At 34.9% G+C, this 21054-nt stretch overlaps 1 protein-coding gene across 1 annotated transcript; it reads left to right on the top strand.

Annotated features, from left to right (window-relative positions):
• LOC109839890 (aspartic proteinase-like protein 2) lies at nt 783-20522 on the top strand. Its single transcript, XM_020408343.1, has 4 exons — nt 783-1366; nt 13814-13889; nt 15138-15262; nt 20505-20522. Exons 1-4 carry the CDS (start codon nt 1283-1285, stop codon nt 20508-20510), a joined length of 291 nt encoding a protein of 96 aa, XP_020263932.1. The 5' UTR covers nt 783-1282; the 3' UTR covers nt 20511-20522.

Here is a 21054-nt window from a genome sequence, read left to right as displayed (position 1 = left end):
TTTGGTACAAAGTAATAAAAAAATTAAAAAATCCCCAAAATACTCTTCTCAAAATATAGAACTTATAGTTACAGAAAAATATAGTTTGCTATATTTTGTTGTAAGTTGCTATAATTTGTTGTAAGTGGCTCTAATTTGTTGTAGTTTGTTGTATTTTGTTATAAATTACAGTATGTTGTTGTAAGTTGCTATATGTTGCTTTAAGTTGCCATATTTTCAGAAGAGTATCTTGAGGATTTTATTATTATTATTTTCTCGATACTGTATAATACCATAAAACTGAAATATGCATAGTGGGTTTAAAGTAATTCACTTGGCTTGATTTTGGAAGCGGGGTGCAATTAAAGGTTAATGGGGGTAAAACTGTGGGTTTATAGGTAAGAGCCCCTAAAACTATGATTTATAGAAGAGAATAACTTTCCATTTAAAATTTATTACTCACAATGCTACTAAGGCACCCCTGATTGCTCTTAGAATGTCTCATAGATCCATAAGTATGGTGTAGCTTTCCTTTTCTAGTGCTTTTTCAGAGAACTTTGAAGCTTGGAAAGGCAGGGTGAAGTTTTAGAAATTTAGAGATAGAATGTCATAGAGAGAGGTTAAGAGAGAGAGAAATAGGAGAAGAGAGTTGATTGTTGGAGAGACAAGGTAAAGTTTTAGAATCTTAGAGCGAATGTCATAGAGGCGGAATGAGAACGAAAATAGTGTTAGAGAGAAAGGGTGTTAGTAAGGAAAATTGTTAAGAGGTACAATGGGAGGGAGGGGGGGGGGAGGGAGGCTTAATTCACAGTTTTATGATATGTTGTACATTTAAAACTGGATGCACTGGTTTAATTCACAGTTATATGAAATGTAGTATCCATTTAAAACTAGATGCCTTGTGAGATATTCAGGAACAATATCAAGGAATTAAATTCTTTAAAATAGAAAATATTAGAAATTGAAACCCTCACTTCCGGTACACTCCAAAAATTCTAGTGTTTACTTTTCCTAGAATGTTGGTTTCAACAATAGTTGACTAAGTTTAGCTAACTTTCACACAAGAAATTAGAATTGTCGTGCTTAAAAGACAAACAATATCAAATAAGGACATCTTCTAACGTTACAATGTTAGTGTAGCTCAAAGTTAGCCTCTGGTTGACGTGTATCTTTGTTAATAGAAAATCGAGTGTGCACCATATTGGGCTGTTAGACTATGCGTGCAAAAAGATATTTTGTTTGTTGGTTATCATAATCTTATTTGCAGCTCTAATTTTCTATTCAATTTCTTATTGCAGTGTTGATGATGATTTTCCAATTGTCACTCCATTTTGAGAAGTCTCTCTCATTAAAAGTACAACACCATGACTATTTCTTTGAGAATGAGGTATGTATGATTTATAAATGTCTGTCCATGAATATTTTGAAGTGCCTTTTGCATAAACAAATAGTTTTTTCGTGAATTCTCTGACATGAACTAGTCATATATTTGTTTTCATTGCTGTTTGTTATTGGGGAAATGTGCTTGCATATTCTTAATGTGCATCCACGTTCTGTATTGGTTTAATTTTGTGCTTGATATGCATGCTATTTGTTGATTTCAAAGATACCAAGGATTATGCTTTTAATGGTTACTAATATAGTGCATGTGCTTTGCATGTGGACATACTTGTTTTGTATTTCGAGTTTCTTCGTGAATTGGAAAATGATGATCAAAGTGATTTTTTAACAATATAAATTCTTAAATTGATAGTTAAAAATTTGCGTTAATAAATGAAATTGCAAAAAAAATTGTGTACAAAGAATTGTATGAATAATTATTATAAACTAGATAATTATTGTAATTTAATTTTTAATTATTTTAATAATTAATGTATTAAATAAGCATTAATATTATAACATACTTTAATAATTATAATCTAGGATAATTATAATAAATTATTATCCTATTTTATAACTATTCTTATTTGTAATAGTTATACATTGTTGAGTATAATTAAAATAAAATAATAATTTGTTAAATAATTTGATAAACTAAATAATTCATTTAATAGTATAATTACTACATAATAGTGTAATTCTTAATTTAAGTAATATTATTAAATTAGTTTTACTATTTATATTATTAAATATTTATACTATTTTATTATATTATTTACTAAATTATACTGTAATTCTTAATAGTATTTAATAGTATATTATCTCATTTATACTATTATTTTAAATATTTTATGGTTTATGAATAATTACTAAACAATTAGATAATACAACTAGTTCATATCTTATGTATAAATATTTTATAAATTATTTTGTTTTACTGTTATTAAAGAATTAGAAATATTGATCTAGTTGAATGTTCATGCTATCATAGAATTTAGCAACATACTATAGAAATGTCGATCAATCAACAAATAGTTTTGCATTTGTAGAAATGTTGATCAACTTGAATCATTGAATGTCCTTTCATCAACGTTGATTTGCATTTAATCACTTGATAATGGGTGTAATTGGAAATTATCGAAATTAATAAGGCAAAGAGGCAATCAAAAGTTTTGACATGACAATATTCTTCTTTATGTAGTGTATAGATTTATGATATATCTGTAATTTTCTATCGTACACATTAGGAAAAATCCTTTGAGGCCCGCTTTTTGTGAAATAGAATGTGACAAACCTCCAAGACTAAGTCAACAGTGTCAACCCTTATAGTGAAAGAAAAATGTAGTTCAACCCTTATTTCACAAGACTAAGTCAACCGTGACAATATTCACTCTCTTTCAATGTCCCCATCTTGCAAAAGAATAGACCCTCTGTCTCCATCTCGTGCTAAAAAAGAACAAGACACTCGACGCCATTAGCGGCATACCCGCCATCCTCCTTTAACGATGGCGGTGGTGTCTACTATCTCCGTCGTAGTTTCCATACCCGATGAGCCAGAGATCCTTAGCTCTTCTCTTGTTCCCTCCAACAGTGATAAGAAACCCTATCCTTTTGAAGATCACCAATCAAGGAAGATAAATAGTAAGACGAGTAAGCAGAAGACATTGATGTCGATTCCGATTTTGTTTGAGGAAAATGGTCAGGGGTGGCGATCGAGGATGAGATCTAGGGCTCAGCTGCTAAGGGAGGGAAGAGTAAAGGAAGGGGTTTGGTTAAAAGAAAGGGAAAAATAAGCAAGAGGATGAAAATTTTTGGAGGATGTTGAGAAAATTAGGGTTCAAGATTGCGAATTGAGTAAGGATGATAAAGATGAGGAGGTTAAGGGTGAATCTGATTGTGAATCTGATTTGAAGGAGTTGGAGGCTGAAGAAAGAGAAGTGGGAGATAAAGAATGTAGGAAGAATTGGCTCTGAGCTGATTGAGTTAGAGAAAGAAAATGTTGTTAATGTTGTAACTGAACTTGAGAAAGGGTGATAAAAATGTATTTTTCTTGATCATTTAAAGTTAAAGAATCAGCTATTAGAATATTGTTAATGTTGTGAATTGGTTGTGAGTTTTAAAGATTAGCTCTTAAACTTGAGAGTTAGTTGTTAGATTTTAGTATTGGTTGTTAATGTTTTTTGTAAGTTGTTGAACTTAATGATTGACTTTTAAATGTAAGAGTTAGCTTTTAGATTTAAGTATTGGTTGTTAATGTTGTTTGTCGGTTCTTAAACTTAATGATTAGTTGTTAAACTTATGAGTTATATGTTAGATTTAAGTATTTTTTTGTTAAACTTAAGAATTAGTTGTTAAAGTTAAATATTTACATCATATATTGCAGGAAAAAATATTACATGATACCATTAAAGAAAATAAAATATTGCGAAACATTCATCCTAAACATAAACAACAAAGTGTTTACAAACAACTAACTATTAGTAGAAAATCAATAAATTTAATACACAACATGTAAACATAACAACTATTAATCTAAACAACTAAAGTTGAACTTAACAACTAACTGTTAACCTTAATAATTAAATGTTAAACTTAATAACTAACTATCAAGCTTAACAACTAACTTAATAACTAACTACCAAGCTTAACAACCAACTAAAAGTTTCATTATTTGTAAATAACCCCTTGAAGGTTATAAAAATTATAAATAACCCTTGAAAAATTACAAACACCTTCCGAGAAAGTTTCAGAAATTGCAAATTAGCCCACAAAAATTTGTACAAAACCTCTTTAAAGTTTCAAAAATAGTGTTGTTAATCTTATGCGTTAGTTGTTATTACATCATATATACCGAGGCAAATTACATTAAAACTTTAAACTAAACAAATAACTATTTTTAACCTAAGTTTTGAAAAACAGCTAAGTATCTTAAGAATTAATCACAACCATAACAGAATATTCTAATGTATTTTGCTTGGACATTTAAAGTTAAATAATTAGATGTTAAACCATATGATTGTTAAAGTCGTGAATTAGCTGTCAAATTTAAAGATTAGTTGTTAAAGTTAAGAGTTGATAGATTTTAAGTATTGCTTGTTAATGTTGTCTGTCCGTTGTTAAACTTAAGGATTTATTATGAAATTTAAGAGTTAGTTGTTAGAGTTAATTATTGGTTAATATTTTTCGCCAGTTATTAAACTTCAAAGATTGGTTGTTCAACTTATGAGTTATATGTTTGATTTAAGTATTAGTTTTTAAGCTAAAGATTTAGTTGCTAAGCTTAATAGTTAGATGTTAAGCTAAAAGTTAGTTATTGAAGATATAATTTTGATGTTAAAGATAGTAATATAATTTTGAAGATATAATTCTTTATTATTAATCACTAATAGTTACAACTTTTTTTGGAAATGATCGTATCATAATAGATAAGTACTAGGTTGACACCTACTCATTTATATCGCTATTATTTGAAACTCTTTCCAAAATAATTTGTCACAGATTTATAGTTAAAGAACAAAAATTACAAATTACGAATAATTTTTTACTCTTTATTCTGTAGTTAACTCATTAAGTCTATCTTCAATACTAGCTATACGATGGATGCATTGATTTCTCTTTTCGTACATCCACCAATCTTGTAGGTATATTACCGCTTCAAGGTAGATGGATCTAGCAATGTTCTGTGTTCGTCGATCAAACATCCTGATGTACTGAATGTGGATTTCAAAGCTATGATAGAAACCCGCACTGTTAATAAGTCACGAGCCATGATGGAAAATACATGATATGAAAATATTCTGTATACTCCACCATTATAAAATATCAAAATCAACATCATTTTGATGTTTAACTAAAGATGTAGCTAAAAATTATTCAATTTCAGAAATTTTCCTTCTTGATGATCCCGATCTACGGCTACTACCAATACCTGTTAGCATCTCTATCATCTATTGCTTGTTAAAAGGCTTACTATTACCCCATCTAGAGCTTGTAGAACTTGTAGGTTGAGGTGTACTTGCACCATATCTATCTCAAACTCATCAAATAATTTTTAAAAATAATATTTAATAGTTTTTCATGTTGATCCTTGGTGACTTCTATCTTCTTAAAGAAAGCTGTTTATGTCAAAAAATTAATATGTGATTTGGGGGAAGCTAGACTCGGCTTTTGGGTCCCTTGATCGGCTTTGATGGTTAATCTTCTGTTGAGGATCTTGAAATTGAACTTCATTGCACAAGTAACAGAGGTTAGAGGCACCAGAGGTTGATCCTTCCTGCGTGTTCTCCGATGCTCAAGTCAGTAACTGTTTCTAGTTAATCTGAAGAGAAAGACAGAGTCTAGTCTTGTTCACATTTTGTGTATGAAATTGTGTATCTTAGGTTGATCGAAATCACTATTATTTATAGAGGGTTCACAGGGGCACGTTGGTAATTTTGGCCGAGTGTGCAATTCTGGTTTAGAACATACTTTACACGTGCTAGGAGTTAACTGGCAAGTGCCTTTCGTCTCGAATTTGGGTCGCGAGGTAGGTCAGCTAGCTTATCATCTGGTTGTCCTTGCAGACACTTAGGAAGTCGATCAGTTAATTATTACGTGGCAACTCTCATTGTGTTTGGTAATTTTCAGGTATAACAAAAGCCCACACTTTGGATTTTGGACTTTTAGGAGTTCTAGGTGTTGGATCATTGCCGAATTCGGAAACATCGGTAGTAGTAGATGTAGGACTCATTTCGGGAGTTGGATTTTCCCCTTCATAATCGAAGGATGAAGTCAGTGGAATTAGAGAATTAGAGAGTAGTAGAAAATATAAGATGAGTTTAAGAGAGTATAATACTGTATTAGAGAGAATAAGAGAGTATTAGAGAGAAGTAGATGAGTTTTGGATGAGTAAAATAAATCAAAATTCTCTCTATTTATAGAGGTAGACTCTTGACCTAAGTACCAAAATACCCTTAAAATTTGGTATTTTTCTTAACCGTTTTTGAGGCTACTTACACTGTCCGAACCGGGTCAGGGTCGGGCTGGGGCAAAACCCAGCCCAACGCTAGAAAACTAGCCCATTGGACCGGGACAAGTCCGGACCACCCGGTTTAACGGCTAGCTTTCTAGCTGTTGGATCGGGTCCAGAAGTCCGGGCCGGCTAGGCTTGTGATCTCGGCCGCCGTCCAACGACTTAATATGGAAGCCGTTACCTTCTCTTATGTTTGGTACGCGGGTCCAGGCTGGCCTGGGACCTGGACCCTAGCTCTTTCTGCCTAGCACTATGGAAGCCACGGTCGCGGCTTAGCTCGAACCAACCTGAACCTGGATCCCAACCCTAGTCTGGCCCGGTTTTGTAGGCGTTTTCCCGGGGTTCGGGCCACAGGTCCAATTTGCCGCGCTGGGTCATGGCCGCAGGCCCAATTGGACAACGCCAACCTTAAGTTTTAAGCTTCACCCGTGTAAGCACAAAGGCTAGGTAATTTACGTAATTCGAAAGATTGCTATAATCAGTTTAAAGTATGCACTGCCACTGAGGATGTGATCAGTTGGTCTGAAGGGCATCATTAGTCATTAAAATGTCATTCTGGCTTCTTGGATCAAGCCTAGGCAAGTACATATACAAGTAGATGAATAGGTGTTTTAGGTAAGTAGGTCCATGATTCTAGTTCTGAGTAGAGATGAGATTTGTGGTTTATTAATCAATTATTTAAAGTGTATTTTGTCAAAGGCGCTAAAAGTTTTTGTACTACATAGTTGCATTTTTGCATCATGGTACATGCATGTTAATGTGCATGCACATGTGCTTCCAGTTTGAGAGCATTTTGCTAGAGGCACTTGAACTTTTGTACTAAATATTTTATTTTTTATGCCAGTTATGTACGCAAACTGGCAAAAAATTAAATACTTAGTACAAAAATATCCAGCCAATGTGGATACTATGATTTTAATTTAAAATTCGAATTCCAACATTGGAAATCTTAACTGTTGGATGTCGTTATATACACATGAACTATCTAGAAATAAATTTCAAAAGATTTCAACATATTTTATCCATGTATCATATGTCCTCAAAATCAACGTTTTAGAATTATCTTAATGTTGCTTTATTTTTAGACCTTTGATAAATGGTTCAAAAACAATCAAAAGATTATTTAAAAATTTTGTTTGTAGGGAGTTCATGTATGTTAAGTATCCAATGGTTTGGATTTTCAAATTTGAAATCCGAATTTCAAATTTCAGTTGATAGTATCAACATATTGGATACGCATTAATAGTAGTCTAGGCTCAACTACACACATATACATATAACTTCTGAAGTGTTCTCTGTGTTCTATAGGTGGCTGATTATAGTGTGTGTGCACCTGGCCATGTGTCTATGCATCTTCTATTTATGTTGATCTTGATAGGAAGATGGTAGCTGATGTATGTATAATTGTGTAGAGTAGGCTATAACTAGACTGTAGACGCATTAAATTGCTTTTGTGATTCAATTAATAAATCAGTATGGTACCTCCTTGTAAATTGCTATAAAAAAGTTTAATTTATCAAGAACGGCATTTTTATTCTTGTAGTGCAAAAGTAGTAATTTTAATATACCCATCATTACCTTTTGTGTATGCCGGTCACTTAAATCTGTTTTGTGATCTAGCAATGGATTAATCTTTTATTTTTATTATTTTGGTATGATTGTACCTCAATTGGAAATTACAGAGGGTACTCATCAAGAAGAAGGTTGATACGGTACGAAGTTGAGTTCAGCCTCCTGCGTCTTCTTGGCTGCCAAGAGTACTTACTGAAAGTTATTGCTGTCTTGGCAGCGCCACAAGTTCTGCTAATTTGTGAACGGTGATATATGTTACTGTTTGAGTCCTGATGATTGTTGTGCTGAGTTGATTTCCATGACTTGCTGCACCTGTTAGTTTTTTAATGCAGGCAGGCTTCCTGAGGGGAAATGTAAGACTCCCTTTGTTCCCTGATTGCGGCTGACCTATCTTGCCACAATCTCTCAGCATATAATTTGCTTCTTTAAATTGTTAAAACTTTGCCTTTGTATCCTTTGTAGTCCATCTTGCTTCCACCCTCACTCTTGATTACTGTAGAACACTCCTATATCTTGAGAAGAGGACCTAGGAGTAAATATATCGGTGAAGGACTAAATAATGAGTAGACATAGGGTCATAGTACCCATGATCTGACCCTATGTTCTTAACTTTCTTAGGAGAGGTAAGGTTGGAAATCCCACGATATCTGTTTGCTGTTTCTGCCCTGTTGATGTGATTTTTACAGGATTTAGCTATGGTAATAATGAACATTAGCTTATGCCTAGTGCGCATCTATGTTTATACTGGCTTAGTCAATGCGGGCATGATGTTATTGAAAACCAACATTGCTTCAAAGTTTAACATGAGAACATTTGGTCATTTTTATGGACACCTAAATGATGTAGCATAGCATTATAGCAATATAGCATTGACATGGACAAATTTGCATATTGGTTTCTAGTTTTGCATATATATCGTATTTGAGCATTTCAGGTCGTGTTTCACCCCATTGATTCTAGTGAACACCATAGCAAGTGCAGAATGTTAAAATCAATGAGCAACGTCACAAGCATAAACGCTATCAAGTTCACCATCGCTGAGGTGGCATACTTACTGGAAAATGCACTTGCGCTTAGCGTTATGGTGTTGAGCGCTTCTCAAACCATTCTGAAAAGCATATGCCATGTTATGTTATATTGGACGCAATTGTTGATGACTCCCACGGATGAAACCTAAGACCGTGTGCATTTTGGCAAATGCATGCAATGAATTGCCTTCACATTAACACTGGTCCAGGTGTTGCATTAAGTTGTGTTTACTGGGGGTTGGTGCTATGCACACAACAAAAATGATGTTCTTGTAGCAGGCGATGCACGACTACGCTATGAAAGCTGCCATTTTTGGGAGCATTCAGCCAGAATAGGATATATGTAGGTGATACAGGCACTCTCAAATCCTTTTGCCAACACATGAATATGCCATGTCTGTATGATGAATATAAGATTATGCATGCATGATTTAGAACATGGTACAAACTACTGAGAATATACATTAATAAGCATTTATCCTAAAATCTTGCTCTCAGATGAATGAAATTGCAAGTGCTCAGTGATGCAGTAACAAGGATTTGAAGCACCTTTTGTTGAGCATTTAATAGTTTAGCAGCATAGGACAAGGCAAAATGATTCTGAAGCCACTGCTTAGCTGCCTTAGATAGGTTATTTTTTAGGAGCACTGAAAGCTATTAGTACTAATGTCTAGATATGAGCGGAGAAGGAGGCCAGTATTAAGCATAAGCACAAGATTACACGCAATGACTCAATGCATGCTGAGAAGTTTATTTGTGATGCGGTCGTAGGTTATCATTCATGCTGTTTTAAACATGTGAAATAGATCTTCAAGTTGTAAAACTGTTTTCCTGATCGTTTCTTCAGATATACCATCATAGGTTAGCACCGATCATCTGTTAGAAAAGCGATTGGCAGTGGACGATAACCTATATTGGTGCAATTGGTTAGGCATCATATCTGTAGAAAAGCTTGTGCAGTAGATACCTATTGGTTTTGCATTGTTTTCTTAGTAGTAAATGTCTCTGTTTTTAAATTGTGATAGAATACTGATAAGTGGCAGTTGATGGATTAATTTATGAAGCTTGCAGTCGATAGGAATACGATAGAAACTTACTTTTCTTAATTGTGTGTTTTAAAATTTATCCAGTTTTGCTTATTTTTTTCAAGTCAGTTTTTCAGTGCATTTTTCCCCTTCGTAATATCTTTGTGGTGACCGCAGGATGATGTCTGGTGTGTTGTGGGGCAAACGGTGGTGTGCACAGTCCAGTGATCTCCCAGCTAGTTTTCTAGCCGTTGGATCGGGTCCAAGTCCGGGCCGGCTAGGCTTGTGATCTCGGCCCGGTCCAACGACTTAATATGGAGCCGTTACCTTCTCTTATGTTTGGTACGGGTCCAGGCTGGCCTGGACCTGGACCCTAGCTCTTTCTCCTAGCACTATGGAAGCCAGGTCGGGCTTAGTCGAACCAACCTGAACCTGGATCCCAACCCTAGTCTGGCCCGGTTTTGTAGGCTTTTCCCGGGGTTCGGGCCACAGGTCCAATTTGCCCGGCTGGGTCATGGCCGCAGGCCCAATTGGACAACCCAACCTTAAGTTTTAAGCTTCACCCGTGTAAGCACAAAGGCATAGGTAAATTTACGTAATTCAAAAGATTGCTATAATCAGTTTAAAGTATGACTCCCACTGAGGATGTGATCAGTTGGTCTGAAGGGCATCATTAGTCATTAATGTCATTCTGGTTCTTGGATCAAGCCTAGGCAAGTACATATACAAGTAGATGAATAGGTGTTTAGGTAAGTAGGTCCATGATTCTGTTCTGAGATGAGATGAGATTTGTGGTGTTATTAATCAATTATTTAAAGTGTATTTTGTCAAAGGCGCTAAAGTTTTTGTACTACATGTTGCATTTTTGCATCATGGTACATGCATGTTAATGTGCATGCACATGTGCTTCCAGTTTGAGAGCATTTTGCTAGAGGCACTTGAACTTTTGTACTAAATATTTTATTTTTATGCAGTTATGTACGCAAACTGCAAAAAATTAAATACTTAGTACAAAAATATCCACCATGTGGATACTATCAATTTTAATTTAAAATTCGAATTCCAACATTGGAAATCTTAACTGTTGGATGTCGTTATTACACATGAACTATCTAGAAATAAAATTTCAAAAGATTTCAACATATTTTATCCATGTATCATATGTCCTCAAAATCAACGTTTTAGAATTATCTTAATGTTGCTTTATTTTTAGACCTTTGATAAATGGTTCAAAACACATCAAAAGATTATTTAAAATTTTGTTTGTAGGGAGTTCATGTATGTTAAGTATCCAATGGTTTGGATTTTCAATATTGGAATCCGAATTTCAAATTTCAGTTGATAGTATCAACATATTGGATACCATTAATAGTAGTCTAGCTCAACTACACACATATACATATAACTTCTGAAGTGTTCTCTGTGTTCTATAGGTGGCTGATTATAGTGTGTGTGCACCTGGCCATGTGTCTATGCATCTTCTATTTATGTTGATCTTGATAGGAAGATGGTAGCTGATGTATGTATAATTGTGTAGAGTAGCTATAACTAGACTGTAGACCATAAATTGCTTTTGTGATTCAATTAATAAATCAGTATGGTACCTCCTTGTAAATTGCTATAAAAAAGTTTAATTTATCAAGAACGGCATTTTTATTCTTGTAGTGCAAAAGTAGTAATTTTAATATACCCATCATTACCTTTTGTGTATGCCGGTCACTTAAATCTGTTTTTGTGATCTAGCAAATGGATTAATCTTTTATTTATTATTTGGTATGATTGTACCTCAATTGGAATTACAGAAGGGTAGCTCATCAAGAAGAAGGTTGATAGGTAACAAGTTGAGTTCAGTCCTCCCCTCTCTCTTGGTGCCCAAGAGTACTTACTAAAGTTATTGCTGTCTGGCAGCCCCAAGTTCTGCTAATTGTGAACGTGATATATGTTACTGTTTGAGTCCTGATGATGTGTGCTGAGTTGATTTCCATGACTTGCTGCCACCTGTTAGTTTTTTATGAGGCAGGCTTCCTGAGGGGAAATGTAAATCCCCTTGTTCCCCTTGATTGGGCTGACCTATTTGCCACAATCTTCAGCTATAATTTCTTCTAAAATTGTTAAAACTTGCTTTGTTCCTTTGTAGTCCATCTTCTTCCACCCTCACTCTTGATTCTGTAGAACACTCCTATTCTTGAGAAGAGGACCTAGGAGTAAATAATATCGTGAAGGACTAAATATGAGTAGAACATAGGGTCATGTACCCATGTTCTGACCCTATGTTCTATACTTTCTTAGGAGAGGTAAGGTTGGAAATCCACGAATCTGTTTCTGTTTCTGCCTCTGTTGATGGTATTTTTACAGGATTTCTATGGATAATGAACATTTAGCTTATGCCTAGTGCATCTATGTTTATATGGCTAGTCAATGCGGGCATGATAGTTATTGAAACACATTGCTTCAAGGTTTAACATGAGAACATTTGTCATTTTTATGGACACCTAATGATGTACATAGCATTATAGCAATATAGCATTCGACATGACAAATTGCATATTGGTTTCTAGTCTTTGCATATATATCTATTTGAGCATTTCAGGTCGTGTTTCACCCCATGATTCCTAGTGAACACATAGGCAAGTGCAGAATGTAAAACAATGAAGCAAGTCACAAGCTAAACGTATCAATGTTCACATCCTGAGGTGGCATTACTGAGAAAATGCACTTGCTTAGGTTATGGTGTTGTAGCTTCTCAAAACCATTTGAAAAAGCATATGCATGTTATGTTAATGGAGCATTTTTGATGCTCACATGAAACCTAAGACCGTGTGCATTTGGCAGATGCATGCACATGAAATGCCTTCACATTAACACTGTCCAGGTGTTGCATTAAGTGTGTTTACGGGGGTTGGTGCTTATGCACACAACAAAAATGATGTTCTTGTACAGCGATGCACGCGCTTGAAGCTGCCCATTTTTGGAGCATACATGGAATGGATATATGTAGGTGATACAGGCACTCATCAAATCCTTTTGCACAGACATGAATATGCCATGTCTGTATGTGAATATAGATTATGCATGCATATTAGACATGGGTATAACTACTAGAACTATACATTAATAAACATTTATCTAAAATCTTGCTCTCAGATGATGCAAATTGCAAAGTGCTCAGTGATGCATAATAAGGATTTGAAGACCTTTGTGAGCATTTAATAGTTTACAGCAAGAAGGCAAATGATTTGAAGCCTGCTTACTGCTTAGATAGGTATTTTTTTAGGAGCACTTGGAAACCTATTAGTACTAATGTCATAGATATGAGGGAGAAGGAAGGTATTAAGCATAAGCACAAGATTACACCATGACCTCATGCATCTGAGAAGTTTATTTGTGATGGGTCGTAGGTTATCATTCATGGTTTTAAACATGTGAAATAGATCTTCAAGGTTGTAAACTGTTTTTCCTGATCGTTTTCTTCAGATATACATCATAGGTTAGCACCATATCTGTTAGAAAAGCTTGGCAGTAGATACCTATTGGTTGCATTGGTTAGCATCATATCTGTTAGAAAAGCTTTGCAGTAGATACCTATTGGTTGCATTGTTTTTCTTTGTAGTAATGTCTCTGTTTTAAATTGTGATAGAATATGATAAAGCTTGGCAGTTGATGGAATTAATTTATGAAGCTTGGCAGTCGATAGAATACGATAGAACTTAACTTTTCTTAATTGTGTGTTTTAAATTTATCCAGTTCTTGTTATTTTTTCAAGTCAGTTTTTCAGTGCATTTTTCCCCTTCGTTAATATCTTTGTGGTGACCCCGCAGGATGATGTCTGGTGTGTTGGGTGGCAAAACGGTGGTGTGCAGTCCAGTGATGGGAAAAACCGGATCCTTTTGGGGGGTATGAGTTTTCGCTTGCTTTATAATTAATTTTTCTTTAGATCAAATATTTTATACGTCTGATTTTGTCGTCTTATATTTATCTTTGTGATATTTTCTGGTAGATGTGATCCATCCCATGTACATTATCTGTTTGTTTTTAATTTCCATTCTCAAACATGTACTGTGTTTATGCAGATTTGGCCTTGCCAGATAAGTTAGTTGTTTATGATCTGGTGAATCAGGCTATAGGATGGACCGAATATTCACAAAACATTTCTTTTTTTCATTCTCTCTCTCCCTCTCCCTCTCTCTCTCTCTATCATATTATATGCTGTCCCCTTTTCTTTCATTATATGCTATCCCCTTCTCTTCGGAAACTTGCATGTTTTTCGCTAGAAAATTATTATATGCTGTCCCATTCTCTTTCATCATGCTGTCGCCTTCTCTTCAGAAACTTGCATGTTTTTCGCTAGAAAATTACCCCGTGTTTGGTTTGGGAGAGTGTGAAAGAAAAGGGAAGGATAAGGAAAAAGAAAGGAAAAAAAAAGATGATATTTTTTTTGCTCGGATAGAAATAAAATGTAAAATGAATTTTGAAGCAAAATAATATTAGTTCAATAGAAATGAGAGAGCAGATAAAATTAACTTATATTAATATAATAATCTATTTAATAAATTCTTTCTAAAGTACTATTTATTTTTTTTAATTTTTTATGGAAGGTAGGATATGAATCCATTTGCGTGTTACTGGTCTTTTCTATACAAAGATAATGTAGAGAGTCATTTATAGAAAATCATATGGGAAAGAACAAAATACAACACATTTTTCAGTAACCATTTTAAATCAGTACAAATGGTCCAAAACATTGGTGCAGACAATACATAAATCAGCTGACTTGGTTAAAAAAATCAGCATAACGAATTCCACTACAAAACAATACATAAATCAACATTCCCAACTTTAAATATGTTTTGATATGTTTAAAATTCTTGTCTCTTTTACTTATAATATTTAAGCTCTAGGTTTTCATCAGGTTAATTTCAGAAAACGCCCTTAAAAAACTTTGAGGATTTTACAGATGACACCCTTAACTATTTTAATTCCACAAAACCCTCAATGTTCAGGGGTTTTGTGGAATTAAATAGCTCGGGGGTTGTCTGCAAAACCCCTAAAATTCTTGGGGCTTTCTGAAATTAGTCCTTTTCATTTACAAGGGCGGGATTCATTCACTCTTATTATTGTTTAATTGGGGCTAATTTGAAATAGGATGTGTGCTTTTGGATCCAAATTTCGGTATTCTTGTGGGGCCCATGTTTAATCAAAAGGAGATGGGGACCTATGATGCACGGATACGAGACACGGATACGACACGAACACAGATACGAGATACGGTAAAATCCAAAAAATAAGATACATGGATACGGCGATGATTTTTTTTAAAATTATTATTATATATAGAAAAATTTATAAAATTCATCTAACAATCTAAATTATGAATCTGTCACAAAATAACAAGTTTGTAAACAAAAAGAAATTGGAGTACATCCTCATTCTATCACAAAATAACAAGTCTGTAAACAAAAAGGAATTAGAGTACATACTCTACTCATTCCATCACAAAATAACAAGTTTGTAAATAAAAAGTACATGAAGATGAAGTGGAAGTTAGTCCGATGACTTCTTTATTGCCTTCAGCATCAGCAAACACTACAGCCTCCATGGTGAGTTCATCAAGAGACAATCTGGCAACATCAAGAATACCGATGCCCTGGAATGAGTCGAATGCATCTCCACCAATATCTCACAGCTTCGATTCTCCTTCTTGATATTCTTGGGATGACCGAGAAAGCAAACGAAGATTGCTATGCACATACAAGATCTTCTGCCCTTGCCGGTGCCATCTTGTTCCTCTTCAAAGAGTGAATGAATGAGTATGTACTCCAATTCCTTTCGTAGCAAGAGGATGAGTAGGGTTGGCCTAGAAGCTTTAAGGCCAATGCTTGAAGATTTGGAGCTGAGGATCCATAGAGCACCCACCATGGTGTTGGATCCAATAATCCTCTATCAGCAAGAGAATCTGGATCTCTAAAAGTGTCAAGAGCAGCCGAGAATCTAGCATATTTCAAGTTAACTTCCCTCCGTTTATCGGCATTAGGATAAAATTTCCTCAGACACTTGGACCTTTCCGAAGAGATCTCATCCTGATGAGGTGCTTGCCAATGGATATTCCCATTGAGCTATGTCCAGTGATAATATCTATTAAAGTTTAACATTGAATTAAATATTATTAATAAAAATAATCACATCAAAAATAAAGAATTGATAACATAATCTAAATTATTACCTTCGATTCAAAGAGTGCGCCAAGCACTACAGTGGCGTGTTGCTCTTGTTCCATCTATGCTCCAAGATTTTGTGTACGACATCATAAAATGAGGAGGGATCATTTTCTCTTTTGCTCTCATGTCTATAAATAATAACCTTCACCTTCTTAATCATTATATCCCACATATCATATACCAAATGAAGGCTGTGCTTGTCGGTATCGGTGAGCCGGATCATATCATATATAGGAGCAGTGAAAGCAATAATATAATTCACCCTATCCCACCACAAATCATAAAGCACTTTCTCCTTAACAAACTGTGTTTTTCCCACATCATCATCTCTGTACAAGCTCCAACGATCGCGAAGAACCATATCTTGGAGGCTTCTCTTGATCATCGTGAACCTCTTTAGTATGATGATCCATAAAGCAAATCGAGTATCAACAATTGAAAGAAGCTTCATCTTCGAATGCTCATTGAACATAGCCAGCCTCATTGAGTGATTCATGATGAAGTTCTTAATCATCAAAGCATCATCAGGTACCTCTGTAATCCAGCTGCACTCTGCATAAGCAATTGCATTAGCCTCTGTATTCTTCGCAGCACAAATATTCTTAAGGGCAAGATTGAGGGTGTGAACAACACATGGAGTCCAGAAGATGTGTGGAAATTTTCCCTCCATAATTGTCCCTGCGGCCTTGCATGTCGAAGCGTTATCAGTAATGATTTGGATCACATTTTGAGGCCCCACCTCTCTAATGCAACCTTCAAGCTTCTCTGCAATGAAATATTTATTCTTCTGCTCTCCCTCGATATTCACGCAGTGCAAGAACATTGGTCCATTTTCTGAGACCGCAATAAAATTTATTAGTGGTCTCCTCTGTGCATCTGCCCAACCATCACTGCAAATAGAGATCCCCTTTTGCTTCCATGCAAAGTTTTAAATATCGGTTATCGGGGATTTATCGGACGGTCAAAATCCTTATCGGATAGCGGAAATCGAGGATATATCTGGGATAAGTAGTATTTATCGGAGTGATATAGTGGATGGTGTATATATAATATAATAACTAAAAAATGTAATCTAACAATGCTTAATGAAATATAAACATACCAAAATATAAATAATCATGTATAGAATCACTAACCAATTGTTGAAAGCGAAACTTGCATCTCGACCGCACGATGAAACCATTCAATTGCATAGCCTTGAAAAAAAAAAATATAATGTTAGTCAAAATGGAATAATAAACAAGCAAAGAATAAGATAACGTCAAGAATAAAGAACCATCTAGGCATCTACATAAGTATTATGTAATTATGAGATTCATAAGCTAAATTAATATTTAGTGGTTATGACTTATGAGCTATATTAATATCCATAAACAAACAAAAGCTAATCAACAATCAACCAAGTTCCAAAAGAAGTAACAAATAGTTCATAATTCTAAGCATTTAAATAGCAAATCCAAAAGAAAGCAAAGCTACAAAAGTAAAGATAACTAAATTAATCTTCATCGGAGCTGAACGTTGGAATATTATCCATTCCCTCATCTGAATCAGACTCCGAAGATTCCATGTCTTCCTCCTCATCTTCCAAAGGCTCCTTTCCCTTTGATGAAGATTCCCCGAACTTTTTGTTTTGTTCTAACACTCTTCCTCTTTTTAGGGTTAGCTCCAATGAGATCTCCATATTGCCTCCAAGTAAGAGATTCCCCCGCAAACACTTCATCATCGCTCTCATCATGATGACCTCTCTTCTTTGTAGTCATCAACCGCTCGGAGGACCTTTCTTTATCATCAAAGGCAATTAAAGGATCTCTATCCTTGTTGGAATGCTTATTCTTCAACCTTGCATTGAACTTGACGTAGACCAAATCATGTAATTTCCAATGCGTTAGTCTATTTCTCTTTTTTGTATGAATCTACAAATTAGAATCACAAAGAAGGACAAATTAGTCTCAAATGTGATCCAATATGATTTAAAGTTAAAAAGAGCCATTACCATCTCGAATGTGCTCCAATTCCTCTCACATGCCGAAGAGCTAGTTGTTAAGCTCAAGATTCTCATTGCCATCATCCTCAACTCGGAGCGTCAGTGCCAAAATGTTTCCACCATATAACTAGTTAAGTCATAGTTGCAAACAATTAGTAACTTGTAACATTCAAACAAGAATTAGTCAAACCACCAAATTAATTTGAATGAAAAATGAAAATATACCCGGATTATTATTAGGCTTTTTTGCTTCTCTCTTTGCAAGTTCTCCCGAATGATCCTCTTTGATGCTGATAATCAGAGAGTTGGTCTCCAATCTTGCCAAGCATGTCACCATCATCTGGATAGAATTTGTTCATACAATCAACAAGGCAACTCAAGAAACTTCAAGCATGTCACCATCATCTGGATAGAATTTGTTCATACAATCAACAAGGCAACTCAAGAAACTTCCATCCCTTTCAATCTCTATAAGATTTGGATAGTAGAAATAAGGATTTAAATAATATCCCGCTTTATAGAGTGGTTCTTTAAGCTTAGCATCAAATCTCTTATCAATAATCTTCTCTATAAGAAGATATTTCTTCTCTTCATCTTGAAAGGCCTCTTTGATCTCCTCCTTAGCCTTCATCATCTCTCCATACACAAACCCCATTGAGGGGATTTTATCATCACCTACTCTCCTTAGAACCTTCACCAAAGGAGAAAAAACTCTAAGGGCAGGATCAATGTTGTCCCAAAACTTGTTGCTATGAATAATCTCGGTAACCTACAAAGTAAAAAAACAACATAATAATCAGTAATACAATAGAATTATATAGTCTAAAGCAAATGAATATTTTTAGTTATTAGTTACAAACTTTAACTTTTAAATTGTATTGTACCTTTTTCCCCGCTTCTTTTGTTGAAAGCTCACATTCCATCCATTCATTAGAAACAAACATTTGCTTCAGCACTTTCTTTTTATCTCTCAATGACTCCAAAGCAAGGAATGTGGCGAATCGTGTCACCCCGGGTCTAACAAGGTCCCCACGTGCAAATTCTCTCATCACATGAAGAGATCTCGTGTGGCTATAGATGTATACCGACACAGTTCTTCCCATTGCAATTGCACTCCGAATAGGTCTTATTTTGGCTATATCGGCTAACATCAAATTAATAGTGTGTGCCGCACAAGTTGTCCAAAATATATTTGGCTTCTTAATTGCTAAGCTTTTTGCGGCTGCCATATTATTTGAAGCTCCATCTGTGACAATTTACACGACATTCTGCGCCCCCAACTCTTCAATTGCTTTCTCCACATAGTTACATATATAATTCGCATCATGCTTGTCTCCCGATGCATCACATGAACTCAAAAATGCCGTTCCTCCATCTGAATGCACAACTATATTCATAATACTTCTCATTTTCCTATCACTCCAAGCAGTATGGAGCACCCGTTAAGTGCGCAACTCTTCTTAAATTTTTCAATGATCTCCCTTGTCTCATTCACCTCTCTTGCAGAATAGTCTCCCTCAATTCATATGGTGTCGGAGCATCCAAGAAGGCTCCAAACTTTCCAATAGCCTGCACCATTTGTATGAAAGAAGGAATACTTGCGGTATTAAAAGGGATGCCGGCTTCATAGAACCATCTCCCAATGTACCTGTTCACATAATCTCTTACCTTCTTCCTATACTTGCTGTCCATCACTGGTTGTTTCATTTTTAATACTACTTCGGCCGACTCCTCATGAGAGCGGCCCGCAAAAGCATCCATTGGCCCTTTCGTCTTGAAGGAGGATGGTGATGAGCTTCTCTGACTCTGAGTAGATGCGGTCACACTCCCTTCATATTACTATTCCTCCCCTATATGAACGTCATCGAGTAAATCTCGCATTTTCAACTCCTTTGCACCCTTATTCTTCTTGGCACTATCAATGATTTCATTTACTTTTTTCTTCACACCTTCGGGGACCTTCTCACACGGCAAACAGTTCCTTTTGATTCCAGCCAAGTGTTGTTTGAACCGGCTTATGCCTCCACACATAGACTGCCCACAAAACTTGCAACGAACCTTTAAAGCATCATTACCAACCCGCTCAGCATATGCCCAACAAGAATCTTTACCGGCTGGCTTTGGTGGTTTATTAGATGCTTGGCCTTCAGAAGACATTCTCCTGTCAAGTGTCAACATGAGATAGTGAACTGTGAACACAAGTTTGAAAATAAAATAGCAACACAAATACACAATTGTATATTTATTTTATTTATTTCATCATGTCATAAAATTTTATGCCTAACACTGACTTGTTCTATTTTGTTGCAGACTTGAGATCAAAATGACATCAAGATTTTAAGGAATGAAGTAAGGAACTAAGGAAGACAACTTAAAATAGCAATTGTAAACTATTTGCATATCCAAGTTGTATATTTATTTTAGTTGTGAATTAATTGTAATTACAACTAAATTTTCTTATACAGTCTCACAAGTATTTTCTTAAAATTAATTACAAGTTTTCTATAAACAACAAACAAGTCTCACAACTGATTAAGTCTCACAACAATACTCAAAATTAATTGCTCAAGTAAAAACCAATTGCTCAAAATTAATTGAAATTACAATTAAATTTGCTTATACAGTCTCACAAGTATTTTCTTAAAATTAATTAAGAGATATTTTCTATAAACAATAAGTCTCACAACAGATTACAGTCTCACAACAATTAATTATAGATTTACAGTCTCAGAACAATTAATCCCACAACAATTAATTACAGATTTACAGTCTCACAACAATTAATCCCACAACAATTAATTACAGATTTACAGTCTCACAACAATTAATCCTAGTAATACAGTCTCACAACAAGTCTGAT

Source organism: Asparagus officinalis, chromosome 5 (genome assembly GCF_001876935.1).
Source record: "Asparagus officinalis chromosome 5, Aspof.V1, whole genome shotgun sequence".
Classification (NCBI taxonomy): domain Eukaryota; kingdom Viridiplantae; phylum Streptophyta; class Magnoliopsida; order Asparagales; family Asparagaceae; genus Asparagus; species Asparagus officinalis.
This window is presented reverse-complemented; position numbering and strand designations above follow the sequence as displayed.